This window comes from Pollicipes pollicipes, unplaced genomic scaffold (genome assembly GCF_011947565.3).
Source record: "Pollicipes pollicipes isolate AB1234 unplaced genomic scaffold, Ppol_2.1 Scaffold_3087;HRSCAF=3621_pilon_pilon_pilon, whole genome shotgun sequence".
In the NCBI taxonomy this organism is placed as follows: domain Eukaryota; kingdom Metazoa; phylum Arthropoda; class Thecostraca; order Pollicipedomorpha; family Pollicipedidae; genus Pollicipes; species Pollicipes pollicipes.
The window spans coordinates 20,427,913-20,455,909 of record NW_023596225.1 but is presented as its reverse complement, the minus strand read 5'-3'; the positions used below and the strand labels follow the sequence as shown (position 1 = coordinate 20,455,909).

Genomic DNA, 27,997 nt, shown 5'->3' with positions numbered 1-27,997 from the left:
GGCTCTCACCCGACCACGCGTCACAGGGAGATGGTCGGCGGCGCGTCCGCCTCGCCAGATGGCAGCGCCGTCGCCACGCCCGCCCTGTCCAGTCTAGACTAACACCAAAATTAAGGCGAACAGTAAGGCGCTTTATCAATGAGGAATATATGTATGCCGAGAGATGCGCTGGCGGACGCCGGGCCACACTCGTTGAGTCTCGTTCTGCTAGCGTCCGCATGGATCGCGGTTCCGAACCTGGAGCCAGCCTGGTCGGAGGCTGCCAAAACTGAGTTTCGATTTCCAGCCGATAGGTGGACGCACACGCTCATATGTTAACGTAGTTTTTGTAGAATTTGTTGACGAAGTCCGGCAGGTTGAACACCTGGCCCTGGCCGACGCGAGGGTCCATCGAGATGAAGGCCTGCAGGTTGTTCTCCGATCCTGGAATTGAACCCCGCAGTCACACGTCAGGCCTGGTCAGCACGCCCAAAACCAGTCCGTGCACACACTACCCTGTGGACGCACAACACGACATACCAGTCATCAAACATCTCCTCGCGGGCGCCGTGACACAATGACATATAAAAAGGTTCTTCGCCTATCTGGAGCAATCGACCCTGACTCACGCACCATTCACCAAACGGCATGACTGCCCCAGCCTCGCCAGGTATGCTGCAACGGGAATGTCCCCACAACTCGAATGGCTCGGTCCCGACAAGGTACCACACAGTGACGCACAAAGCACTGCTTGCCCGTGGTGTCCGTGCTACTCAGCCACGTGCCTGTCACATCACCTCCAGTCATGACGAGGACCGCGCAGCGTGCAGTTCCACACCATTTCGCGATAGAGCTTTACACATTATTTCGTGGTAAATATTTCGGCGTGAATTTGTCCGTTGGTGCTCTGTCAGTACGCTATCAGCGCTTTGCCCAAGATCTGCCTGAGTTCTGTCGGCGCTCTGCCCGTGCTCGGTCGGTGTTCTGTCGGCGCTCTGCCCGTGCTTTGCCGGTGCTCTGTCCGTGCTCTAACGGCGAGCAGTCCATGCTCTGTCAGAGCTCTGCAAGTGCCGTGTCCGTGCTCTAGCGGTGAAGTGTCGGTGCTTTGCCGATGCAGTGCAGTATCCGTGCCCTGCAGATGCAGTGTCCGTGCTCTGACGGTGCAGTGTCGGTGTTTTGCCAATGCGGTGCAGTGTCCGTGCTCCGTCGGTGCAGTGTCCGTGCTCTGTCGGTGCAATGTTCGTGCTCTATCGGCGCTCTGTCTGTGCTCTATTGGCGATCAGTCTATGCTCTGTCAGCGCTCTGCCGGTGCCGCGTCCGTGCTCTGGCGATGTAGTGTCGGTGCTTTGCCGATGCAGTGCAGTGTCCTTGCTCTGCAGGCGCAATGTCTGTGCTCCGTCGGCGCTCTGTCCGTGCTCTATCGGCGATCAGTCTATGCTCTGTCAGCGCTCTGCCGGTGCCGTGTCCGTGCTCTGCCGGTGCAGTGTCGTGCTCTGCCGGTGCAGTGTCGTGCTCTGCCGGTGCAGTGTCGTGCTCTGCCGGTACATTGTCCGTGCTCTGTCGGCGCTCTGTCCGTGCTCTGTCGGCGCTCTGCCCGTGCTCTATCGGCGATCAGTCGATGCTCTGTCAGCGCCCTGTCGGTGCTGTCGGCGCTCAGCCGGCTCTGCGCCCAGGTCCGCCTGGCGCGTCCGTCAGAGCCTGGGACCCAGCGGCGGCTCCTCCCGCGCCGGCTGCCGTGTCGGCCCCGCATCAGACCCGCTGATTAGATGGGGGCTCAGCCGGCTGACACGGCGCGCCGTCGCCGCCACACAGCGGCCGTGCCCACGCCACAATGGCCGGCAGAACCTCCGACGGGGCGGCACAACAGCGACGGCTTTGTTCTCGGCGGTCGTTATGTCGCATTTCTGCGCCGACAGGGCGACCAGGAAGTGATTTCTAGGCTATTGCGACGACTCCGCCGTGTGACGGCGCTCCGGGGCCGACGGGGCCGAGGCGTCAGCGGCTCTGGACCGCAGCCGTCGCCTCGCGACCGGCAGTGCCCGGGACGGCGGCGACCTCCGGAGCGGCCCGGCCGGCGCGCTCACCTTGTGTCCGGATCGGCGGGTACGGCGGCGGCGGCGACGCCCAGGCGCCGCTGTCACGCTTCATGTGAGACCGGTCCGACGCGAACGTCTCCAAGAACTCGGCGGCCGGCACCACGCGGAAGAACCTGCAACGGGGCCAGTCGCTCAGGCACACGCGGACAGCAAGCGGCCTGCTAGCCCGCCCACACACGTATGTACGGCGGACGATCCCGTGCGGACCCCCACAAACGCACGCGCAGCACACGACCTGCGGACCAATCGCCTCACGTAGCTGGGTGATTGGTCCCATGACACCCAAGGCTCGTGCACCCGCGCATGCATACTGCAGACTACCTCAGAGCCCGCCACACACGTCACGCGCGGCACACGGACGGCTGGGCAGCCGCGCGGCCGTGCTGCTTCCTGGGGGCGGTCTGCAGCCGGCCGGCGCCACCCGAGGGTCAGAGAGGCCGCGGCGGCCGCGGCGCAGCACGGGTATGATTGAGTGGCTGGCCGTATGGACCGACCGCCCACTCGCCGGCAGCCGACCAAGCTGTCCTCATCAATTTTGGAGCGCGCCACAGTCTGCGAGGTCGGGAAGTGGCTGAACGGCAGGGCGGTAAGTGTACTTCGCCCTCGCTCTGATTCGCCGTTTTTCGTAACGCTGACCGCTCACGGGAGGGGGGGGGGGGGGGCGATGCTATCCCTGCCGTTTCGGAATAAATACAGTTACGGCTTAGCGGAAAATGCCAGCGGGTTCGTCTCGACGAGATTTCGCGACTGGTAGAAGTTTTTATCCGGTCAATCATTGAATCTATCATTGTAGGTCAAAGGTCGAATAAAAAACACACTTCAGGTTTAAAACATCAGACCTACGCGACCTTATTGCGACATGAGACTTCAAGAGGCGTGTTCCTTTCTGACGTTTGAGTACACTTGTGCATATTTTGATGCTCTGAAAATACATGTATTCTCATGGCTCCGTTAATGTAACAATGTCGGCCCGCCGCGCGCGTCCCGCAGCATCGTTGGTTGCCGCCCGCCCGCCCGCTCGGGTCGTGCACCGCCGTGCAGTGTTCCTAAAAAACCGCCGCCGCTCTGAAGCCAGAAAAAAACTAGGAAAAACCTTTTGGTGTCGAAACACGCGCAATGGATGCCACATAGGCTTCTGGAACTTTCGGTGTTATTTCACAACGTGCCGGAAAGATATCCTAAAAAAACCTTAGGAAGTTGCATCAACCCCCTCCAGAGAGCGAAGGTTTTAGCGAATATTCCACATCAGAAGATAATGAAGTAAGCATCAGATATGACGAAAACAGTTCACTTATAACTATTGGTATACTATTAGGTGGAAAATACTGCTCTAGACAACACAATTTCTCTGTTTGACCTTGACATTGATCGCCGTACGGCTAATGGAATTGCGAGATTTGAATGACATGCCGTCATGGATGCCTGGGTGGCCTTCAAATCGTCTCCCAGAAATAGTCCGTGAACCTTCGCCGGCGGTAGGTCAGAAACTTAAGAGGTCTAAGCCTCAACAAGAGCAGGGCTGTGAACCGCACCGAATAACATTCAAGGTGGCTATTTCAGTTCGAAACGCCATACAAATGTGGAGCACTACCTTTAAAGTCCACGGCACAGCGGGCAAACCGACAGCAAAACCGGCGCCGGGGCGTGCGCGCCGTCCATAACTCGTTAACGGAGCGGCCGGGGTGGTTCTTTCACGTCAACAGCGTCGAGTGGCCGGCGGCGGGAGGCACTCAGGCTGCGCTCGGCCATTAGCCCGTTAGAGGCCGGTCCGACGGCGGTCGGACCCGGCGACCTCGGAGCCTGGAGGGGTGGTGGTGGTGGGACCCGGCGACCTCGGAGCCTGGAGGCGGGGTGGTGGTGGGACCTGGCGACCTCGGAGCCTGGAGGCGGGGTGGTGGTGGGACCCGGCGACCTCGGAGCCTGGAGGGAGGGGGTTGTGTGGGTGAGACCCGGCGACCTCCGAGCCTGAAGAGCGGGGGGGGGGGGGGGGGTGACGGTGGGACCCGGTCATGTCCGAGCCTGAAGAAAGGCGGTAGCCGGCACGAGTCCAACGGCCCTCGGCCCTCCCGCAGCCGGTCTAAAAGCTACACCTCAGTGCGGTCCAGAAGCCGAAGTTTGTCACCGACCTCCTTGCGCCTGGCGTTTTGTGTCTCATCGGCTTGGCCGCACAGTTGTGGCGTAAGGAGCATATGCGCGCGAAGTAAGCACTTGAATCAGGTTTTAATAAACGCTTCCCTTATCAGCTCATGCTATCATTTTTTTAAACTATTGGCAAGATTTCTGTACTTTGCATAATGACCTTTTTCCAGGACACGGGTATGAACGAACCAATGTTGAAATGTGCCAGTAGTTATAAGTGACCTTACTTCATCATGTCTGACCACTGCTTCAATATCGTCAAATGTGAAGCATTTCTCTTAACTTGCCTCAAGCGCAAGGGCAGCAGCGTGGGTAGTGGCAGGGGCGGGGGCGGAGACGGGCGACCAGCATCACTGTTTTGTTTCAGCCAAAGCGGCAAGTGTCTCAGACATGGTGGCAGGCGCTTTAGATGGTTTATCGGGTAAGCCGAATGAATATGTGATACTTCATGTTACGGGGCACATCAAAAGCGATCTGGTATTGAGGTCAGATGAGTTACCCATCAAAGCACAGAAAGGTTATTTTCGAATGGGAAAGCGATTTTGGGGATTGCTATGGTATCTCTTCAAATCGGCTTTCGGTGACATCGCAAAAGTGGGGACTGGTATGCAAAGGCGTGTTTCCTTCTCCATGTATTCTAACTCCGCGAGTGATGAGATGTAGCAGTGAACCGGCTAGTTCGGAAGTGTCAAAGTAACAATCTGCTCGCCTCAAAACGGTCTCAGCAGTCGCCCAGCGAAGCGGGCGAACCACACTCGTCTAAAGACTTTTTTGGTGAGGACGCGTCTATCTGTCCCCGCGAAGCGCCGCGCGCGGATCGAACACGACGGGTCGCTGAGCGGTGAAAATTGGACGCGGCGCGCACCAGGCGGTTTTTCACGGGTGTATCGCGAGCCGCTGAGGTCCGAGACAGGGCGGGGCACGTGGCGAAGGGATCTGAGGTAGCTCAATGAACGGGGAATCGCGTGGTGCCAGATGCGCGCGTGTCCCATGTCGCGTGCGCAGAACCGGCCGAGATGGATTTGGCCCCTTTTCACGTGTTTTTTTTTTTAACGTTTTACGTCACAACTCGGCAACCAATGCGCGTAGAAGCGCGAATCCAATTGCAAAGCGTCGACCGACGTACCAACCGCAACTAAGTTGTCCACACGAGTTTGAGTGACGCATGGTTGCGCCGATAATCGTAGAGAAAGCCTGGAATGTCGGCATTACGACAAACGGCCCGATACACAACACGTCGTCGTTGAAACTGCAGCCAGAGTCGTGGCGAAATTTACATCAACGCATGCAACGATTCGTTGCCCGTATTCACCAGCCATTTGATCGTCATTCTGGACACCATTCCCATCCATACATCAACTTAACCTGACGGATTGCAATTTCACATTTTTGCGTCGCCAAAATGCCAAGGCATCTCCGCTCACTTGCCAGCAGCGCGTATTTCAAATACAACGACCAACCACGCATGCGCAATATGTTGCCGGCGCCCAGCAGTAGTGCTTCCTTCATTCACGAATTCATTCATTCGCTGCGACAGATTGTTCTCAGCAAAAGCTCACTTCTGCGGTGATAAGGCACTCTCACTGTCTTCGCGGGGTCTGTTTTGGAGTAACTGGAGATTCTGACAACACAGAAACATTGCAGTAACATCGACAAGTGGCGGTGGTGAAATTGGGAAGATCTAGCATTTGAAGTGGTAGTAAGTGCGGTTTTCTTGATTTTCTTTTGGAACGCGGAACAGCGCTCGAACTGCAGTGGAAGTCTGGAGAGCAAGGAATGAAGGCTGGGCAGTCGCTGAATTTGTCTTAGGAAGCAGATTTATAGTTAATAGCAGAAGGATGTCTTAAATGTTTTCGGATCGTTTGTTTTTACTATTTTCGGATCGGTTGTTTTTACTGTTTTCGGATCGTTTGTTTTTTGCTGTTTTGTCGCGCCTTGTCAGCTTTGGCGCATGACTAGGTGGCGCGAAATCGACAAGCGCCATTACAATATTCATCTCAGGTTCGAATTAATCGTATCTCCATGGGCTTACGATTGCGTCGTGAAATACATTAAATGGACATCTTTAAGCGTTTGGAGCAGCCATACGAATAAAGGAGGCAAGAGAGGCGTGAGCCGTCACCCCTTGATTTCCGTCAATGCTGCAAACGATGCACGATGACACTGCACGAAGAACTGGCTTACAGATGAAGTTTGTTTCCCATGATCCATCTACATCCCTGGTAGTCAGCACATCAAATCCCGTTCCAGCCAAGCATCCCGGCAGCCGGAGGTCGGATCGGCCACGGAATCCCATGAATGAATGGAATCTGCACTTCGCAATAATGCACACACAAATATTTCGTAGAAACTCTGACGCTTACCGAAGAACAAGCACCTGCATGCATCTAGTTCCGCCCGCAATGTATTCCCGCTCTAAATGAAACAGCCTTCTCTATGGTTCGCCGCTAAAAGTTCGGCAGGCCAGCGCGCCGCAGAAACGCCAGGCACCGCAGCGGTCGTTTGACCATCTGTGTTCTGTTCTGACCGCCGAAACGCTCGGCGCCCGTGTCCTGTTCTTCCCTCCGTTCTTGTCCACCGCTGGCTTACCTCATATCCAATGGCAAGCGTCTCGTGCGGAAAGCGCACGCGACGCCGCACTCCGCACGGGACATAGCAGCCGGGTTCGCCGCCGTGTCCGCGGCAACTGTTTTGCTCACGTTCTCCCAGCCGACCATCAGGCCGGTTTCCTCCCCAGTCACGCACACCGCATATCTCTTGTCGCTCGCGTAAATGCTCCTCGCTGACCGCGGGCCAGGCTCGGGACACATAACCCGCCAGCCCTCAATCGCCGACCACCGCGGCAGCCGCACGCAACCAACGCGAAGCGTGCCTCATAAATGAACTGTTTTCATTTATGACGGGTGGCAGTTTACGACTTCCAGATGTTTTTTTTTTCATTAAAGCAAGTTTCGTGAAGCATTCACGCGCCACAGGCCGTGAAAGCACAGGGCTCCATAAAGCGAGCATGCATTGTTTATGCATCAGACTGCAGGCGAAACCCTTGTCGTTTGACCCATCTATATGATGGAGCCTTTCTGTCGACCGGAGGACAGGAGGGCTGAGCGCGTGCAACGCTCGGTCGACCCGCACGCTGAGACCCGCATACAGCGCGGCGGACCCCGTCCGGTCGCGGCTGGGGCTCCGGCCTCGGCCTCGGCCTCAGCCTCGACACCGGCCGCCCCCATCGCGTGAGGTACACGACCCCTTGTAATTATGCCAATCTCACATAAACAGCGGCGGACGACGGCGGGCGTTATCGACCGGCGTGCGGCGGGCCGGCCAAGATCCGGGCAAGCGGCCACGGCCGGCGCGAGCCCGGCGCACGCCCACGGCACCGTCTGTTTTGGCGCCTCCAGACGGCCCACTCGGTCGGCGGGTGTCGAGTTTGCTTCCGCCACCGCGGATTGTCTTCGAGGAAATGACATGACCCCAGAGCGACGGCGCAGCGGGGCTGTCTTCAGCTACAAGGACGGCCAACGCGGAGCCACCCGACTGCCCTGCCTCGGAGCGGCGGGACCGTCCCGTCCCGTCCCGTCCTCGCCTGCACCGACTCATCACGTCGGGCTGTCCCGCGTGCCCGTCTCCGCCAGGGTGTCGCCTGCGCCGCGTGCCGGCGCCGCCGTCGCCCGGTCCCCGGGGGCCGGCCGGCTATGTTGTCGGCGCCGTAATGACATTTGGGCCGGGCCGGGCCGGCACACCGCCGCCGGCGCCGGGCGGCCCGACGCGGCACGGCACGACGCCGCCGCCTGCGCCGGGCCGCGGCTGGTCCTGGTGAGACGACCGGCGGCGCTCGATTACACGTAGCGTCGTGACATGGTCAATCGTGTAATTTGAAGCGCCGCAACCCGGCCCCGCGTGACCGGTGAGCCCCTTGGGCGTCACTTCAAAGCTGGAAACGACTTGACGGAAGGCGTGCCACACGTGCTGCTTTGGGGGCGAGCCGACAAACGAACCGACATTGGCTAGTTTATTTAGTTCATTTAGTTGGTTCATTGGCAGCAGTCATCCGCTGCGTGACTATAACAACGCAGCTCTCGAAAGCAGCACTCTAATCTATCGAACATTATCTCGGACTAATTTTTATCGCCCGTATTAGCTTGACTTCGAGCCAAACTGACGGCTGACAGCAGTCTGTAATTGGAGCGTGGCATTTCCGCTTCGCCTGGATTACTCGCAGCCAGCACAGCCGATACCCTTTGCGCACTTCCGCTCCGGCGGCGCCCACGGTTGGGCGGCAGCTGACTTCGGCCGGCTTAACACGGACACGCCAGCGCGTCATCAACAAGAGCAAGATCACCCACGTACCCACCTGATACCCTTGAGCAAGTGCGAGTGGTTCCCTGGCGCAGGCGCAGCAACAGCCCGACACGCATCCCAGGATATGTGCTAAGGATGTTTCCAGAACTATGGCCGAGTGACAGACTTTCCCAGGAGCACTTTCTCATGAGCACGCCTTCGGGAGGAAAGCGTGCATGCAAAATACGCATTGGTGCTCTTTTTAAAACTTGCGGTCACTGTCACAAGTGAGCTGAATTTCACAGAATAAAGGGAACGTTCCACATTTTGAAGGAAGCATCAGATAGATCTTGCAAGATCTCGAAGGAAGTATCAGATATGATGGAACAAGTTCGCTTATGACTACTGGTACAATTCAAGGTGTGAAATACTGCTCTAGACATCACAATATCTCGATTCAGCAAATATGCTCCTAAATGCGAAATGCGTCTCCGGGGGGAGGGGGGGGGGGGGGTGCCCACGGGTACGGTGTCTCTGGGGAGGCGAGTGCCCGCGGGTATGGTGTCCCGGTGCGAGTGCCTGGCGAGGCGAGAGCGAGTGCCTGCCCGCCTGCGCATTTACGGTGCTCTTGGCCTGTCATGGCGGCGATGGCTGGCAGTCGGGTGATTCGCTTCAAACCGGGGCTTCCACATGCCTCCGTTGCACTTTCACACCGGTCTCTGAAAATTTTGCTGCCACTTCCACATTGAGTGTAATAAACATTACACTAATGATGATGTTACTGATACGTAAAAAGTAAAAGTAAAGGCGGTTTCACGTCTTTTGATGGTACGCACAATCTTTCGGAGTTGGGATCAAGCTCCAGTCACGGCCCGGATGTGCGAGGAGCCGTTTGGGAACAGCATGACCCACGCTAGATAAGAGAAATCACCGCAATGCAACCTTGTTTTGTGCGCTTTAACATTCGGACAGAACAGGTTTTTTTTAACTTGCTCTTGGAAACACGGAAGACCATGGCGTGTAACATTGCAGTTCCCCGTCAGAATCTGCCATTGCGTCGGCGGTCACCGAAGCTGCAGTTCCGTCGCTGGAAAGATTTGCACAAGTTTGCGAACAAAGACAAGCTGACACGACTTACCCAAGCCCTAGCTTGGGTTCCTGGTTTCCAGATCGGGTAATAACTGCCAACAGTCTCCGACTCACCAGCCCGAGTTTTTCAGCTACAACGTGTGGAACGAGTACTTTGTGCATGATCTTCCCCGCGATCTCCATTCTTATTTTACTAGCAATTCTTATTGCTGAGCAATTTCCCAAAGCGAGACCCAGCAATGATTTTACAAATCTATTTGAATGATTGAGCCTGCGGTGAACTTTGCGTTACTCCCGCGGTGTATTTTCGGGCAGTCATGCTTAAGTGATTCGCCACTTCCACACACACCGCGCGTACGCGGCGCGTACAGGTCAATCAACAAGCGCTAACCGGCGACACGGACCCACCTTCACATTCCCCGCCCCACCTTCGCGCACGTTCTGGAAAGTAGCGTGGAAACCGACCGCACCCCATGAGCTGCCGGCGGCGGCGGCTGACTCGACACATCCGGAGCTCGCCCCAGGCGCGTAGGGGATGGGGTGAGTCGGGGTGGATGGTGGAGAACGGGCCTGAACGGCTGTTTACAACGATAAATCATGTCGGTGCTTTGAAAAGAGAGGCCTAATTTGGCGCAGTGTTCCTCCTCTAAACAAGCGAGCAACTCCGACGCTTGCAGGCAACAGATGCAGCCACACGTGCCCGCCAGCTAAACTCGTGGTCAGGCGACAGTTGTAAGAGTATCAGTATGGATGAAATTTTGCTTAAATGACTTGAGTGCATCTCCCGTAAATATGCTAACAGACTTCAGAAAAATACATCAAAACATCTGGGGACCACCCTAATGTTTATTCAACAGCACTTACGACACAAAACTGAAATACGATGTTACAAAATCTGATATTCCACGAACACTGAAAATGCACCTGTCTCCGACAATAACCACGCTTAGTTCAGCATATAACCAAGACACCTAGCACCCCAGCTAAGTCGGCGCCTAACCTGAGCTTTTCTACATTAACATGCCGGGACAAGCGGGAAAACTCAGAAGTTATTCATTCAGATTGATAAGTGAGTTATAACTACTTTATTGCCTGTCAATTTCTCCAGCAACTTGAAACCACGATCACAAACGGCTTCATTTACATGGATACGTTTTAATGAAACTAGAACCGTCAGCCAAGGACGGCGTAGTTTTGCAGAGCCAGGTCGAGCCTGTCCTCCGGGCCGACGAACCTTGGGTGCCTCCAAATATTGCTTTCTCCTAAGATTCGGACCACATCACGTTCCCATTTGAGGAGCATTGGCACGCCACTTCACGGTGCTTTGGCTTTGCTAGTATTTCTCGGGTCTGCATCGGTGTGGTGTTAGGGCGCACAGTGCTGGAGAGGGGGGGGGGGGGCATCTGTCGCGTTACAAACACTGAGCTTCAACTTGTGACTGCCGTCCCTTAACCCTCAACAGAGGCGCCACTTCAAAAACAAATGTGGGGGCTCTTGACAGTAACTTGAAGCTTCCCTGAAGGCCTTCTTGTCATGCTTCGCGATACGCCTGTTAAAATATGGAAAGATTGAGGGCCCCCGGCCTCAAAAGTGTATATGGGGATTTCCGCTAAAAATATCTGGTTTGTGCTGAACGTGTGACATAGCAATATGCTCCCAGATGACAGCACACTCCATTTTGGAAACAAACGGTAACATGTTTTGCTGTGCGTCAAATTTGCTCCACGGACATACCAATACATCAATGGGCAAAGCCATTGCAGTCACGAAAATCGATGAGTTTTACGCACGTGCGTTAAGTGTGCGTCAATTGCACGCCAACTACGTGCAGACGGCAAAAACACACAGCGTGGTCACTTCCGTCCAGACCTGACAAGCTTGTCATACGAGTTACTGCAATCTGCCCACCAAGAGCTATGAGTCACGTCTCCGTCGTCCCTGTGCAGTTACGCTCTAGCACATCGGCTTTGGAGGCACTATCGGGGTCGTGGCAGCCCCGTGACGCCAAACATGGCGGAACGCCCGGTGCACGTGAGTGTTAAGTGATGTCAAAGCACGGCTATCTCACAATATGTGGGTTATATATGGGTTGCATCACATCAACTTCTAACAATGCAAAAGTACTCAGACCATAGAGGCGGCTTCACAACCACCAACACGACACACAAGGTGACTGATCACTTACCGTCCGACCAGTGAACGATCTATGAGTGGCGCCGCGTGTGCAGCACCACTGTAATGGCCCACTGTACTGTTCAAAACGGGTGCGGTACCGCTCCAAGCGAGCCCATGATGGTCGGAAAGCGGGCGTTTCGCGGAACAGATGCTTCCAGGTGACCTGTGACGCATCACAGGTCACATCACATCACATCACATCATGTGATGTGATGCTCCGGGTGCGGATCCACCGGACGCTCCACTGGCACTGGCGTGGCTGTGAGGGGTGCAAGATCTGGTACCAGGCTTGTGATGATCAGGGAGCATGATCGGGCAACGAACCTGTGATGCTCGCGGTGTTGAATCTGGTAAATTGCCTGTGATGTTGCGGTGCGGGATCTGATCAACATCCAGTGATGCTTGGGGTGCGTGGATCTGGCCACTGACATGTGATGCTGCGGCGCCGGGTATGGCCGACAAAGAGTGATGCTTAGTGTGCAGGATCTGGCATCCGACTTCCGAAGCGCGGGTGCAGGACCTGGTGGCTGGCCTGCGATGCCCCTGTGCGGGATCTGGATACTGACCTGTGATGCTCGGGGTGCAGGATCTGGTCGGTGCGGAACGTCTCGGTGACGTATTTGTGAAAGTAGGTGGGGAACGGCAGCTCCGAGTCCATGTCGTACACCAGACACCGGTTGTCCGGCTGGTACATGAAGATCACGTGATAGTCCTGGCGGGCATGGCACAAAGGCGCTCGGTCAATGGGCGCCGGCCGGCTCCGGGCGCGGGCGGGGGCGCGGCCGGCGCACCGCAGGTCGGCCCCGGTGAGGTAACGGCCCGCGGTAAGCCGGCGGCGGCACGCAAGCCGCGCGCGGCGGCGGCGACGGCCGGTACGGGGTCGGCGGGCCGGCCGCTGCCGTCGACAGGTCAGCAGTCACGACCCGCGCCGGCCGATCACAGAGCGCCAGCCGACTGGCCGGCGTCAGGCCGCCGCCAGCGGGGACAGCTCGGCCCCGGCTGAAACGGGCCGCCGGCCGGACGTGCTCACCTGAAACTAGTGATCAGATGCGAAAAGGCACCACGACTGCTCTATGGCAGTCACCGGCTGTCCCCTTCCCAAAGCCAGTGCATGAAAACGTTCATTTTTGTCCGGTCATGACAACGGTGCGGCTGCCACCATTTTTGCCCGTCGTATTGCGCAAAGGTCATTCGTTCGTTAGTTTTTGGAAGATGGAATTTGAATCGCCTTCGTCTGACTAGATGAAAATCTGCAACGGGAAGTTATCACGCTTGCTGTAATCGGAGGAGACGCAAGATGTTGTCCAAAACAAACCAATCTCCACAAATAGGGAAAGTAATACAAAAATGAATTATTTTGCAATAAAACAACACAAAACGCTTAAATATGAATTATATATGGCATGACCCACACGATGCGGTAACAGCTTCTTTTTATTTGAGCCTAAATAAGCTGCAACTGGTGAAATGTACATGGGATTATTTTATTTTATTCCAATGCGCCGAGAAATGATCGCGAAACTGGAGCCTTTTTTACATCCCAAATAGCATCAACGTCCATGCAGCTTGCGCAAAAAAAGAATCGCACGCATTCAGGCTTACCCAGCCACAAAACTTAGAATCAGATCATAAACATAAAGCTGGCAGCATAAGTGGTAGTGTGTAATATCACGACCCTCAAAGCCTAGAAGCGCTACTCCCAGAACTGTGCCGCATTTTGCCGCGTTATTTAAACTCTTACCACGTCGTCGGCTTGTCTGGCTTGAGCTAGGGTATGGGGAGGGACGGGGGAGCGTCGTAAAACGTTCACGAAACAAAGACCGCTTTGATTGCCTCACGTCCACGGGCCTCCAGGAAATGAAAGTCTGTGACGCGCCCCACCCCGCTGCATCCTATCAAACCAACGCGAAGCCATCCCACAAAACTCGCCGGCGCGACCGCAGCCGGTCCGGACAGTGGCGCGGCTACACCTCGCCCCCGCTGACGGCCGGCCGGCAGCGAGGCGCGTGACCGCCGTGAGCCGTCCCGGCGCCGGCCGCCTGAGCCCTGACCCGTCCCGGAGCCGGCGGCCTGAGCTCGGCGTACGCGGCGGGACGGCGGCGTCAGTGGCCGAGTCGGTGCGGCACAGAGCCCGTGGCCGGCCGGCCTGGGCGGGCATACAACAAACAAATCAATAGCGGAGTCCGACCCCGGCGTCCAGGGAGTGGCCACGCCCAGACGGAGCCGCCCGTTCTGACGGTTGCAGCGTGTCGAGACAGGCACACGCCCACACGGAGCAGCCCGTCATTAACGACTGCAGCGGTGTCGAGACAGGCACACGCCCAGACGGAGCAGCCCGTCATTAACGACTGCAGCGGTGTCGAGACAGGCACACGCCCAGACGGAGCAGCCCGTCTTTAGCGGCTGCAGCGTGTCGAGACAGGCACACGCCCAGACGGACCAGCCCGTTATTAACGGCTGCAGCGGTGTCGAGACAAGCACACGCCCAGATGGAACGGCCGGTTCCGACGGCTTCAGCGGTGTCGAGACAGGCGCACACGCCCAGACGGGGCCGCCCGCCCTGGCGGTTGCAGCGGTGTCGAGACAGGCGCGTACGCAGACGGAACGGCCGGTTCTGACGGCTGCAGCGGTGCCGAGACAGGCGCACACGCCCTGGTGGTACGCCAGTACCCAGACAGGCAAATACATCCTGACAGGCAAATGCAGCAGCATCGAAGCGAGCCAACGGCATGCCAGTACGGCGGCGTCGGGACCAACACACGCGATCCCGCAACACCGCAGCATAGAGACGGACACGGCCTGACGGGACAGCAGTGCCGGCGCGAGTCAACACACTCCGATGGCGCCACGGAACCGGACCAAAAACGCTCCATCCAGCTCAGCATCCCAGCAAAATGTAAGGCCATTTTCCAGCTTCACCAGGGAAGTTGAGACACCGCAAAATGACGCAATGAATTTTCGACGGCACGCGTAAAAGCCGTGCACGCGCGTTGCCTCCTTCACCGTGGTGGGAGTTCTGAGATCTTCGATGCAACGAATCCGATCCGGATCGATCGATACATACTCAGATGGGATCTGGTGACCTAGACATGACAGCCTCCGCGTGCCATGCTGTATTTGTTGGGCAACAACTTGAAACCCGCTCGGCTTAGTCTATTCAGGAGCGTACGCAGAAGTTTCATAAGACTACTGACATCTGGGCTGGTCAACAGTACGTCATCAGCGTAAATACATACGCTAGGATATCGACCAGTAGCCGATGCATCATCGCGTGTTGAAGTAGGATAACTGGGCGCAGCACATTGACATCCGATATGAACAACACCTTTTAGATGTGACAGCGTAGAAGGCGCGTGGAAGCGTAGAAAGCGCAAATATTTTGCGATTCTTCAGACGTTTTTCAGCTCCAGAACGCCCACGTTACGTCTAACGAGGTTACAACGTTCCATCCATCCAACGAATACAGGAAATCGGCACGGTAAGGGAGCTCGAACTTTTCGGTAGCAGGAGCTTAGTAATCTCTCGCATGTCTTGGACAGTGCGGAACTCGGTGGAATTTCTCTTTGGAACCAGCATGACGAGAGGATTCCAGTCGCAGGGTTCGCCCACAGCAATAACGCCACTGGCCTGTGATGCGTCTGTTTGATGCTCTAACGCCTTCTCTTTGGCGCATGGCTCCAGATGCGGTTTCGAAAACCGGAGTGGCTCCTTCCTGGCCTAAGCTCCAAATCCACATCGCCTCCAGCGTAACATACCGTGTCTAGATAACCGCTAGAAAACACTCCGGCAAATGCTTGCAACAAGGTCATTTGCTTGCGTGACGCTTCCTCGATGTCATCGCTAATCGCAAACTGGGCCAAGATCTCCCCTGGTTCCATGCCACGAAACTACAGATCGCTACTGAACACAGCGTTCGTGTCTGCCGTGCCGAAGTTGACGTCGGGAGGTGCTGCGTCAGTTTCGCAAGCGCCATCGGCAGGCTGCAAATGGCCAGCAACATTGCGTCTGTGATGCGTCACAAGTCGGCCTGAGCGATTCCTCACAGACGGCACTGCTCCGGTCGCTAGCCAAGTTTATGTCAGGTTCGAATTACAGGAAATGTTTCACATTTCAGGATATTGAGGCAAGCATCAGATACGATGGAAAATCTCACTTGTACGTGGTGGTATACTTCTGCATGGAAAGGACTGCTCTAGACACCGCAATTTCTCTTTTGAGTGGACGTGCCCCTCACTGCGTTATTATTTGATCGGGTCATCACGCATTGCACAGCATTGATCGAGAGCCAATCGACGGTCGTTATATCTGGAAATCGTGCTCGCGAGCGCCAGATGTAAGCGACTCGAAAAATACATCTTTTTGGCCTTGATCGCCGCATGGGCAATGGAATGACAGGATTTGAATGACGTTATTGGGACGTCATGGATGCCTGGGTGATCTAGAGTCTCCTCCAAATAGTCTGCACACCTTCGCGGACGTGTAGCTTAGAAACCAGGAGGGCTTAGGTTTTTAGAAATGCCGGGCTGTGCGTTGCACTCAATGATCTTCAAAACGGCTATTTCAGTTCAAACCCCCATACAAATGTGGAACACCCTCTTTAACGTTATCCCCATTGTCTTACGATAGCTTCCTGATGCAAATAAAATAGGATTTTTTAGCATTTGGGACAGCCGTCTCCCAGTACGCTACCGCATATAAAGAGGGCGAGGGAGGGGGTGGGCTATTACCAACCGTTTTCTGTGAAACTTGCAAACGACTGACCCGTGATGATGAACGAAAATTGGTTACAGGTTAAGTTTGTTTCTCATGACACACCTGCGTCCCTGACAGTCAGCACATCACAGCCGGTTCCCGGTAACGCATTTGGTCAGGCAGAGGCCAGGTCGGCCAGAGAATAACCGTGAATGATTCTGAATGAATCCTGAAATAACGCAAGCATAAATCGTCTACGGAAGTTCCGTCGCCTCGCAAAGAAAGCCCACAAGCACTTCATTTTTATATTTGTTTAGAATTATCTGACGAGCCGAAAACCGTTTCATGGTCTAACATTAGAACAACCCGCTGCCGGGTTCAACATTGTGACAATCCGCCTCAAGAACACTGAGAACGTTGTAGAACACAGTTGTTCACTGCCTGCGGCTCTCTAGGAAACGCCCAATGACTGTCGGGCGTTTCTTTCAAATGAACGTGAGCGATAACACCACTGCACGGGAAGACTCGATAGCTCGTCACACATATTGCAGAAACAGCACAAGGCTGGAAAAGACGATGCCACGAGAATGTTACTGCGCGGTAAGTAAGCTATCCGTGCGGAAAACATCACGTAATTACCTCTACGAGGGCGCAATTAGCCAAGCGAGAACTGTCGTCAAAAACCAGTGCTGTCCTCCCGTCAGTGCCAGACAAACAAACCAGCGCTGTCCTCCCGTCAGTGCCAGACAAACAAACCAGTGCTGTCCTCCCGTCAGTGCCAGACAAACACACGTCAACGGCGTGGCGGCATTCCGCCGCTGTTCACCACAGCAATTTGAGTGTGATGTGTACACTCCCCATGTCCCTGGGTGCGCCGTGCTGCTTCATATGGGCGGAGCCCCGACTTGTGGCGCTGGCAAACAGCCCGATGTCGCGGCGAACGTTTCGAACGTGTCGCCACACGGCAATCAATAGCATATCATACAGTGAGGCGACGCGGGAGGGTCCGTTAACACGCCCCGGCTGTTTGTCGTATCACCACGGCCGTAACGACTCGTATGGCCCGCAACGGCGCGGCGATGATCGATAGCGAGAGTGTCGCCATACGGCCAACGCCGAATCAACACGACTGCGAAATGACTCGAATAGCGGGGCCCCGAGTCAGCCGAGGGACACAGACAGGTGACATCAGCTGGCACGCGACGCGCCCGTCACGCGTGGCTGCCTCCGCCCCGTCACACGCTGGCGCTGGCAGCTCCACCGAGCCGACAGCGCGGTGCCGAATCACGCCCAAGTATGCGGATCGAAACGGGCCGTGGACTAGGGGCAGCGTGCAATGATATAAGCAATGCGCTCTCTGAGCCAATAGTAGCCTTAAAATACCGACGTAAGGGACAGCATTACATGTCATACGATCAGCTTGGTTCAGCGCTGGAAAACTCGGGTTTCGTGTGATTGAGAAATAGTCAGCTTCTGCGCTTTCGGCAGGGGAGGTCAGTACATGATGCAGATTGATTGCTACCGGCGTCATTTGCATCATTCAAACCTGAGTGAACAGCGACGCGTGATTATAGGATTGTCTGGCTCGTGTATGCTCTAGAGGCCCTGCAACTCTGATACGCCTCCGCAACAGCACTTTGGAAAACTCTAAAAATGAGACAATGAGAATATTTAACAAAGCCCACACACAATGCTGAGGAATAGCATGGAGCGGCTTCACCGGCTTCGGTGATGATAATCCTCACCCGGTTGCGACACGCATTGACCCAGATGCTGATACGCCTCACCCGGCTCCGACACATTGACCCAGATGATGATACACCTCACCCAGCTGCGTCACACGCTGACCCAGATGATACACCTCACCCAGCTGCGTCACACGCTGACCCAGATGATACACCTCACCCAGCTGCGTCACACATTGACCCAGATGATGATACACCTCACCCAGCTGCGTCACACACTGACCCAGATGATGATACACCTCACCCGGCTGCGTCACACACTGACCCAGGTGATGACGCACCTCACCCGGCTGCGCCAGTGACCCAGATGATGATTCACCTCATCCGGCTTGGACATGCACTGGCCCAGATGATGATGCACTTTACCCGGTTGCATCAAACACCGGCCAAGAGGATGATACACCTCGCCCAGCTTCGTCACACAATGACCCAGATGATGATACACGTCACCCAGCTGGATCACGCATTGACCCAGATGATGATACACCTCCCCGGCTGTGATACACACACTGACCCAGATGATGATACATTTCACCAAGCTCGGTCACACACTGACCCAGATGATGATACACCTTACCTAACTGCGTCACACACTCACCCAATGATATTACACCTCACCCGGCCGCGCCACACATTGACCCAGACGATGACACACCGCGCCTGGCTGCGTCACACACTCACCCAGATGACGACCTTGTCGTCGGTGCGGCCGGCGCGCTGTCGCCACAGTGGCACCGTCTGGTTCTGGTTCGAGATGAAGACGGCGTGACAGAAGGGCAGCTCCTGTGCGAACTTCTCTCGCACGTGCCGGCAGAGTAGCCAGACGTTTTCCTCGCTGCGGCAGAGGTCAAGCCAGGTCACGTCAAGTCGGCTCGCAAACCGCTGAACGGCTTGGCCCTGTCCTGAGACGTGCCTGGGGCGGTGCCTGGGGTGGCATCGGGTGAACGGGGCAAGCCACATTTGTCTGTGTATGTGTCTGTGTCTGTGTCTGTGTCTGTGCCTGTGCCTGCGCCTGTATCTGCGACTGTCTCCGTCTCTCTGTTTCTGTTTCTGTCTGTTTCTGCCTCTGTCTCTGTCTTTGTCTCTGTCTCTGTCCCTGCCTCCGCCTCTGTGCCTCTGTCACTGTTGCTATCTTTGTCTTTGACTCGGTCTGTCTCTTCCTCTACCTCTACCTCTACCCCTGACTCTACCTCTGCCTCTGCATCTGCCTCTGCCCCTGCCCCTGCCCCTGCCCCTGCCCCTGCCTCTGCCTCTGTCTGTCCCCGTATCTATCTCCGTCTGTCTCTGCCTCTGGCTAGGCCTCTGTCTCTGCCTTCTGCCTTCTGCCTTCTGCCTCTGCCTTTGCCTGTCACTGTCTTCTTGCCTTTGTCTTTGTCCTTGTGTTTGTCCTATTTGCTTGAAGACCAAAGACTGAGCCTTGCTGGACTAGGACATATGTCACGACACGAGGCACCACACTGGACTAGACGTCATGCGCCCCAGCCAGCCGCGGATAATGGCCGCCGGGCGCGGGCCTGTCCGCCGCGGCTCCGTCACGTCCTGGCCCTGATCAGCTGCGGCCGTCGGGCACCGCGCGCCACGACTCCTCACGGAGCGCGCACGTCCTGTGTCCAAACCGCGCTGACCTGGGCTAGACGCTCTCCGGGCCGACCGCAAAACAAGAGGGCTGTCAGCAGACGGCGGAGTCCGCAGACGCCACTCACGCCACCTCTCGGCCCAGCAAACTAGCTTCCGCTACAGGGAAACTTATCTAACAGCCGTCGCGTAACTTCTCGCGAAGTCTTCAGGGAACTATTGCGCTGCGCAACTTGTCCTGATAGGCTCGCAATTCTCACGACACGTGGAGGCAGCAGAAGGCCGTATTCACGGAACAGGACACAACTTTTAAGGGAAGCGTTTTGGACACCCGAGCCGGCGTCACGCACGGGCAGTCTGCCGTCAGGACACCGCTCTGCAGGACGGCCGTGCCGGCCGGCGACAGCGCGGCCGCAGCTCCGGTGTCACCGACACGGCCCGCTCTGTGCGTCGGCGGGCGCGGCGACACCGGACACCTGAGCCCTGAGCGCTGACGGCGACAGCGCGGCCGCAGCTCCAGTGCCACCGACACGACCCGCTCTGTGCGTCGGCGGGCACCTGACACCTGAGCCTTGAGCGTCGGGTGCCACCGGACACCTGAGCCCTGAGCTGACGGCGGCGGCGCGGCTGCAGCCCCGGTGTCACCGACACGGCCCGCCCTGTGCGTCGGCGGGCACCTGACACCTGAGCCTTGAGCGTCGGGTGCCACCGGACACCTGAGCCCTGGGCTGACGGCGGCGGCGCGGCTGCAGCCCCGGTGTCACCGACACGGCCCGCTCTGTGCGCCGGCGGGCGCGGTGACACCGGACACCTGAGCCCTGAGCTGACAGCGGCGGCGCGTCCCTCGTGCCGGCCGGCCGGGATCGATGCCCGTCTGTGGACGCCGCCGGGCCAATACCACCGCCCGCGCCGCCCGCGCCGGCCGGCTGGCACGGCTGCTGCGGTCGCACCAGCCGAGAGGTGCCCAGAATAGGCACGCGCCACGTGTCCGGCGGCCTGAGGGAAGTCAGGCCGGCCCCGGGTGGCGCAGTCGCTCCGTGAAATGCAGGTCAACTGTTCACACGTCGACGGGGGATTGTACTAAAGGAATGCGAACACACTGAAGCATGCATTTCTGCAGCGATAACATCGCGAAGTGTAGGTCCAAGTTGTCGCCCGAATCTACGTAGATGCATTTGTCTTCCGACTCATTTCAGGGAAGAGCAGTAATACGTGCATCAGTTGCAATTCCAAGCTGTAATAAGCCCTCTTCCCTGGGGCAATAAGCATTGGGGTATGCATGCCCCACAAAAGCACATACAGAGCCAACGGCGTGATATCATCACGAAAACATAGTGGAGGAACCCCTAAAACAGTGTAATCCAAGCGCAAATGGAGAGCGAAACATGAACGATAACTGCAGCCTGCCACAACAGCTGCTGGTAACCACAGCCGTCAATCCAAAGGTATGCGTCACGGAGCATGGCCAGGTATATGCAGCCCCAACGTCCGCCATTATGAGGCCCCATGCACTCAGTGGCCCGTCGCTGCCCGGCGTCATGTCCTGCCGGCCTCCTGCGCGGCCCAGCGCCACTCCTCGCCGCCCGCCGGCTCCGGCGCATCGTCTGGAGTCGGCGCTCGCGTGCCCGCCGGATGCCGGTCCAATCTGGAGCTACCACTCATCGGCACGGCCTCGGCGTACTGCGTCGGCGAATGATTGGCCCATCTGGCCGGCGACCGGTGATGGAGGCGCGCCATTGCCTGAGATGGGCGGCCGCGCGCGCCACCCGCCGACCACCGGAGCCTGAATGGGCCGGGCGGACGGCGGCCGCTGCGAAACTCCCCGAGGCAGCCGGCGCGCAGGCCGAGGCGGTGGGGTCACTCAAGGTGACGCACGCGACAGCGAGCGTTCGCCGCCGGTAAGACACGATACGGCGACCCACCAGCCAGAGACCATGGTGCGGTCTCTGGGCCTCTCTGTGGTGGTGGTATGAGGGTGTGTGGGACGCGTCTCTATTCGCTAGTGCAAGGTCAATTCCGGTAATCCTGCGCGTGGCACGCATCTGAGACTGCGGGGAATCATGATTGGAAGTGTCAAACTGGAATCTGGGGGGAAAATCTTACCTGCTGACACTTACAACAGGAAAACATGAAAACGTGCACTATACGAAAAAAATTGGAGTGAGACAAAACGCATTCTGAAAAAGTGGGGAGCGGCTAGGTGTCCCGCTCAGCCCCCAGCCCCGTAGTGATTATACCCATGCTAATGGTGTGCACCGGGCGGCTTAACCGGGGCGACCGTGCTGTGGTTAGGTTACTTAGGGCAGCCAAATACGCGCGTGCGTATCTCGTGCACTGGTACCTGCTTCTGCTGATCCGATCCGCGTGCTCAATAGTCAATGCGCTCGTCAGCATTTACGGACGGCCCAGTACGAACTACGACCAGCAAACCACAGTGTCCGCGGTTTGGAAAAGATACGGAGCACCAGGATCCATTACGGTAGCAAAACGCTCCAAGCTTTTCCACACAGCCGTCAACGAGGATTTACGCGGTCCGACTTCCGAAACGAATGCCCCTCGGGTGCGAAGTTCATACATATGAGGTCATAACACACGCTTCGGGAGCCGATGCGGCCTAAACCGTGTCAGGTCACGGGGCTTTGACGTCATCCTGTGCGCTTTGGGCCGCTGCGGGCAGCGCCCGGAGCTTGATGTGCCCCGGCTGGAGCCGATCAATGGCACGTGACGCGGAAGTCGGCCGCGTGACGCGAGTGGAGACTTCTTAACGGTGGAATTCCACGGAGTACGATCACAAACACTCGAATGAGCGACTGCCAGACTGACATCCTGCATCGTGCATGCCGTTTTAAACAGCTTGATATGGTTTTTCATGTTCATCTTCATGCCGCGCTTAACGACGATAAGAAATCATGCGACTACGAGAAGCATTTTAAGAACGCCAAGCGGCCGTTTTGAGCTGCGTTAAGTCCAACGGTAACGTGCACAAATCACATGTTGTGCCTACTGGAACTTGTCCTGTTGTTACTTCGCCCGCCCCACAGGCGCATATCCGTCCCCGAACTATCATTTAACTTACAGGTCACAGCGCCATTGGAAGCATTGCCATCAGCTGTATGACAAGCGTGTCTCCGGGATGGACGAAGCCAATGCATTACAGGGCCAGGAAAGCCTCCTTCCCCCGCTTGGCCCGGTCGCGAGCGCGCGGCGGCACCTACAAAGGTCCGCCTGGTCGCGCGCCAGGCCTTTCGGCATGTTCACTGCCGCGCCGCGCGGCGCATTCGGCTAAAACACGGCGGAGAACACATAAACACACATGCAGCGCGCAATCGATCAGCGGCGAACACGTCCGGCGCCGCCCAGAGCCGGAGCCGGAGCCGGAGCCGGAGCCGGGCCCTGCCGCCCAGACCCGGCTCGACAGGGAGATGACGGCTGCGTCGAGACCTGGCAGCGCAGCCGGGCGGCGCGGCAGCCGGCGCGGTCGGGGTGGTCCGCCGGTGGCAGCGCGACAAAGGCGCAAGGCACGCCGCCAGGTGGCGACGCTGGCGTGCCTGCCGAGCCGGCCGGCTCTCCGCTGCAGCCGTTACCGGCAGCATTTGCACCGCCAGCCGTACGTGGTACTGAAAGGCGCTCGTCGACACAGATGTTTTCCAGGCCAGCAGTGCCTCGGCAGATGTTTAGCGGGCTCTGATTTTGGTCATGGTGAGCACGTCACGGTTTGTGGGCGGGTGGTGTGACGCACGACAACTTTTCTCACACTCAAAGTTCATGAGAACTTCTGACCCAGACCGGTCTTATTCCGGAAGGCAAGCCAATCCTTCTGAGCCCATGTCAACAGACTGCTTCCGGCGCCTATCTCTCAGCCTGCACATGACCTCCAACACAACCTCCAGCAGAATGACCTCCAGGTGGCAGAACAGAGCGACTGGAGCCCAAGCCGTCTGAGCGCGTCACCGAGGAACGAATAACCTGGTCATTTCTCGTTCTTAAAAGGAGAAAACGACATACGTCGTCACATTCCTTTTGTGGAGCACCAGCGACTTCACTGGCCATATCAACATTCAAGGGTCATGGCGCAACCGGGATTCGAACCTGGGCCTCCCATATGACAGTCCGACAGGACAACCACTCGGTCATTACGCCCCCTGTCATTGCTCCACAAAATGGTCATCGCTCAGTTATTTCCCATTATATGTGTACAATGCATAGAAGCACCCTCACAACTTAGTTCGTGCGCTACATCAACAATTAGCCCGGTGAGCGCTCTGTCCCGCATCCCACTGACGGGAAGCACACCCCCCGCGGCCCATCAGTGGCGGTGGCGCGGCCCATCAGCGGCGGCCCGCCTGGGTGCAGCACACACCAGGGAACCGGAGTCGATCCCCGGCAGCCGGCCACGGTCGGAAGTGTCGGCCGGGCCGGCGACGCCCCGACAGCACCGCACCACACAGCGGCGCGTGCTGCAGCGCCCAGGGCCATCCTCAACTCAGCGCTATGCAATAAGCGAGGTTCTGGTACGTGTTTGTTCAAATATTCGGACATGCAGCAGGTAGCATCATTCTTTTCCAGAAAGGTGGTGCTGACGCCAGGTCCTGGTACGAGCTAGATCGCGGGTCGATGACTCTTCCTTGAACTTTAATAAAACTCTAAAACGCACTAGATCTGCCTGGCCATGCCGCCAAACTTGCTGGAAAAAACATCTTTGAAAACACTCATGTGGTTTAAAAAAACACTGTGATTATGCTATCCTGCATGAACGGTCACAAATCTCCACGCAAGTTAACTGACATGCGAATTTTACCAGCAGCATTTCAATGTCAAAAATATTTCTCGTCTCACAACAGTTGACAAGAAAAAGGCAAAATTTTCAGCCTGCGCAAAAGCTGAAGGAACCAAATCGGAGCCGAATCCAGCTCCCGCCGCACCGGCGCCGCAGCCCGCAACACTAACATGGAGAACTCGGCCCGTCACATGGAGTGGGGCAAGGCGTGCAGGCAGCCGCGCGCCCGCACACGCAAACAATGGGGTCTGCACGTCCTGGGTCATTTTTCAGGATTGTTGTCAGATTCCAGCAGCAAGAGAAGATAAAGACGTTGAACTAAGAAAACGTTGTAAGCCAGTGGACCTGCTACAACTCGTCGGCGAACATCAAAGCCGTCCGACCCATGGAACCGAGCGGGCGGCGGCCAGTGTCATCTGTTTGGAAACCTACCTCCGATGCAAGACCTTGTTGGCTTTTTCGTGTTTGTGTGTATGTGTATATGCGGCATTGAGGCTTTACGACGCAATATGCTGCTGAGGCTAGGTGGCGTCGCCTGCCTCCCACTCTGGCGGGAAGGCCGGGCACCGTGGGGAATGGAACCCCGTACCTCTGGTTTCCCAGACGTGCAATAGTCACCGCAGACGCGTTAGCCGCCCCACTATCGGCACCCTGTTATAAGCTTAATCGAGAAGCTGTTTTTAACACGTTGTTTGATACATTCAACTCACAGGTACGTGTGGGCTGTCGTGTGGGGTGGGGTGTCACAGCTTAATACTTTCGCCAGCATCTCGGATTACTCGGGCCAGGCGCTTTATGACCTCATTTTGTAAATATGCCAATAACCCATTTGCGAGGTCATGTGATTGTTGGACCATATTATCAATCATAGGTCCGCACCACACCACACGGCACGCACAGCCCAGCTGGCCTATCCAAATCTTGGGACACTACGCCGGTACTCGATGTTCGAAACTATTTGGGGGGGGGGCATCTGCAGCACATAGTGATGGCACCCAGATGGCGGCAATCTTAAGCAACAATGAAAGCAAGGGTTGGGAGGCTAGGAGATAATGGCAAAAACATGTTCTGAATATGTTCTGAATAGGCATGAGCAATGACAAAATGTGCTGCAGTGCAATAGCAGCCCATTCACCTATTGGGTAGATCCCCACACAAATACTGCAAATGGAAACAGAGCAGCATTTACCCAGCACATGAAAGTTCATGGCTTTCAACCAGTGCTTGGGGGGGGGGGAGGGGTTGCAAATAGGTCCAAATGCTTCCTGCTCTTCCCAGAAAATTTGTGTTTCTGCCATGACCTGAGAAAATTATGTTTTCAAAGAGCACTTACAAATTGATGTCATAGTTGGGCCATTAAAAGGGCAGACCATCCTGCTGCCAGGTTATTGAAATTATGAATGCCAGATGGAATATTGCCATAATCATCTCCACCTGCAGACAATGTGGCAGTGTCTCACAGCTTATAACTTACCAGTAATGTAGAGTGTGGCTGCATTCCTTCACAGGTGGTAGAATCGCCTTCACCTTTTGCCGCTGTGGACTTTCTGCAGCCATACTGATATGCAACTTTGATGGAACAATCTGAAAACACAAGCTCATTAGCCCTGAGAAACAACAATTAACTGACCAGTGACTAATTATCTTAAATAATTGAGTCAAATGACCACAAAAGCTTTGTGAGATACACACATAGCCCACAAAATGGAAAACTACAAGAGTTTTTGATAAGCCAGCCATCAGCTCAGTGGCTGGAGCAATCATAGAAGATCTGAGGTATGACTTTCATAAGGCTGCTTGGTTGGCAGCTTCAGTAACTTCCCTCTCATGTAAGCTCTTGCCCCATGAAGACCTTTGGATATTCAATACATAGATATTGTTTACAGATATGCTGGACTGTTTCAAAAGACTGCATGCCAACTTGCCACTTAAAAGGTTCCAATGCATCATTCTCTCAATAAAGGTCATCTGACAATTCAATTATTACCCTCTGTGTGCAGTACCTACAAAATATGATGGTTGAGACAGAAATAATCAAGGAAAGGAATTAAGGAAGTGATACTAATGTCATACAACAAGCACCATTTGTCATTTGATTTCCATAATTTTACTGCTTTATAAGAATTTTTGAATCCAGAGTTACAAATAAATTGATGGAATCTCAGGACAAATGCCAGAATGTCATGTGTTAAGGCAATCTAACAAAATGCATTACAGAATGTAAAAAGTAGTAGTCACATGATGTAAAAAAATTATTGATGCTAACCACAACACATAACTGAGATGCATACCTATTGCTCAATTATATCATATCCTTCTAGGCATGCAGGCACCCAGATGGCACAGACTGGTGCGCATGCTCCGCTCCAGATGGGAAATGGCCTGTTCAACCCACCTCATACAGAATCTGCCTCACTTAAGCTAATGAAGCTATCAGTTATTGGTCTAAGTAACCTGGAAGTTCATGCTTTCACAGGATACTGATATTGCTATGTTTTCCTTCTGATTTGATGAACCAGACATTATCACAGCTTACCTCTTCAGACTAAATCAGTTTATGTTTCAAGTTGGTGCCACACAGATGCTATGAAAAAATAGCTCAGATGTGGTAGCTGTGTTGAGTTGCATTTACTGGTCACCACAAAATCAGAAAAGCCTAACTCATGTCCAGTCAGGATTTTTATCAAGAGCTTATTCTTTGTTGTTTATCAATGCATTCCTAAAATCTTTAATATTGCAACTTCTGAATGACTGTATCTGGTGACCCAAAATCATGGGGTCAAAATGCATTGCGAGCCCTCTCAATTAAAAACTGGGAGCAGGCCAATATGGCTTTCATCCCAGTAGCTCAGCTTTACTAAGACAGGGATGTTTGATTACATTCTGCTGGACACAGTTTGAGGACAACTTGCAGTTCAGTGCAATCAGTTTCAAAAATCAGCCTGAAAGGGCCCTCCCACCTTGAAAACCCTCCAATCTTTGATGCCACCTGATGACAATATCCAAGCAACACAAGCAAAGCAGATAGATGCCAGTACTTTCACCTGCCCCCAATGGAAATAAGAAGATCCAAACACAACAAAAAAGCAATATTAAGGGACCCCTAGCCAAAACGTCAGCATCAGTCTTCTCCAAGCAGTACCCCTCCTTTTTTGGAAGGTGCCAATTTTCTTCCCGCAAAAAACGATGGGTAGAACTTGGAAGTAGCCCATGTGTCAACCCATTGTAGAGCCACACGGGGATACTTAAAACTTCTTACCAACGTAACGTACAAAATACGACACCCAGTGACAGCTTTACAGCTCGCTTCTTGCCTTCCTTTCTAAAGAGCAGCAGCAGCCGCAGCAGCAGCACAACACAGGGATTGCCACTTCACACCGCAGTCGGGACACCCCGACGCCTCCAACCACGCCTCCCGCATTCAAACACAACACTGTGGAGCAAGGCCGTGT

The 27,997-nt window shown here is 55.5% G+C and overlaps 1 protein-coding gene across 3 annotated transcripts; it reads right to left on the bottom strand.

Moving 5' to 3' along the window:
* Nucleotides 1-3: 3 nt before the first annotated feature.
* On the bottom strand, nt 4-27,967 carry LOC119089757 (protein N-terminal glutamine amidohydrolase). Of its 3 annotated transcripts, none has more exons than XM_037212571.1 (6): nt 27,860-27,967; nt 26,020-26,129; nt 18,875-19,028; nt 12,323-12,468; nt 2,064-2,188; nt 4-423 (listed from the first exon to the last, which is right to left on the bottom strand). In XM_037212571.1, exons 2-6 carry the CDS (start codon nt 26,100-26,102, stop codon nt 308-310), a joined length of 624 nt encoding a protein of 207 aa, XP_037068466.1. In that variant the 5' UTR covers nt 26,103-26,129; nt 27,860-27,967; the 3' UTR covers nt 4-307. The 3 variants fall into 3 exon arrangements, with proteins under 3 accessions (XP_037068466.1, XP_037068464.1, XP_037068465.1); XM_037212569.1 differs by having other exon boundaries at nt 27,805-27,966; XM_037212570.1 differs by having other exon boundaries at nt 27,818-27,966.
* Between the last annotated feature and the right edge of the window lie 30 nt (nt 27,968-27,997).

Bases quoted from the DNA above. Each gene is read 5' to 3' on its own strand.
- LOC119089757 (XM_037212571.1), bottom strand. From the start codon at position 26,102: ATGGCTGCAGAAAGTCCACAGCGGCAAAAGGTGAAGGCGATTCTACCA. The intron at 12,469-18,874 runs GTGAGTGTGTGA...CATGCCCGCCAG, and splicing joins ACGACAAGGTCGTCATCTGG to GACTATCACGTGATCTTCAT. The intron at 424-2,063 runs GTGAGCGCGCCG...GTTCAATTCCAG, and splicing joins CCCGCCGATCCGGACACAAG to GATCGGAGAACAACCTGCAG.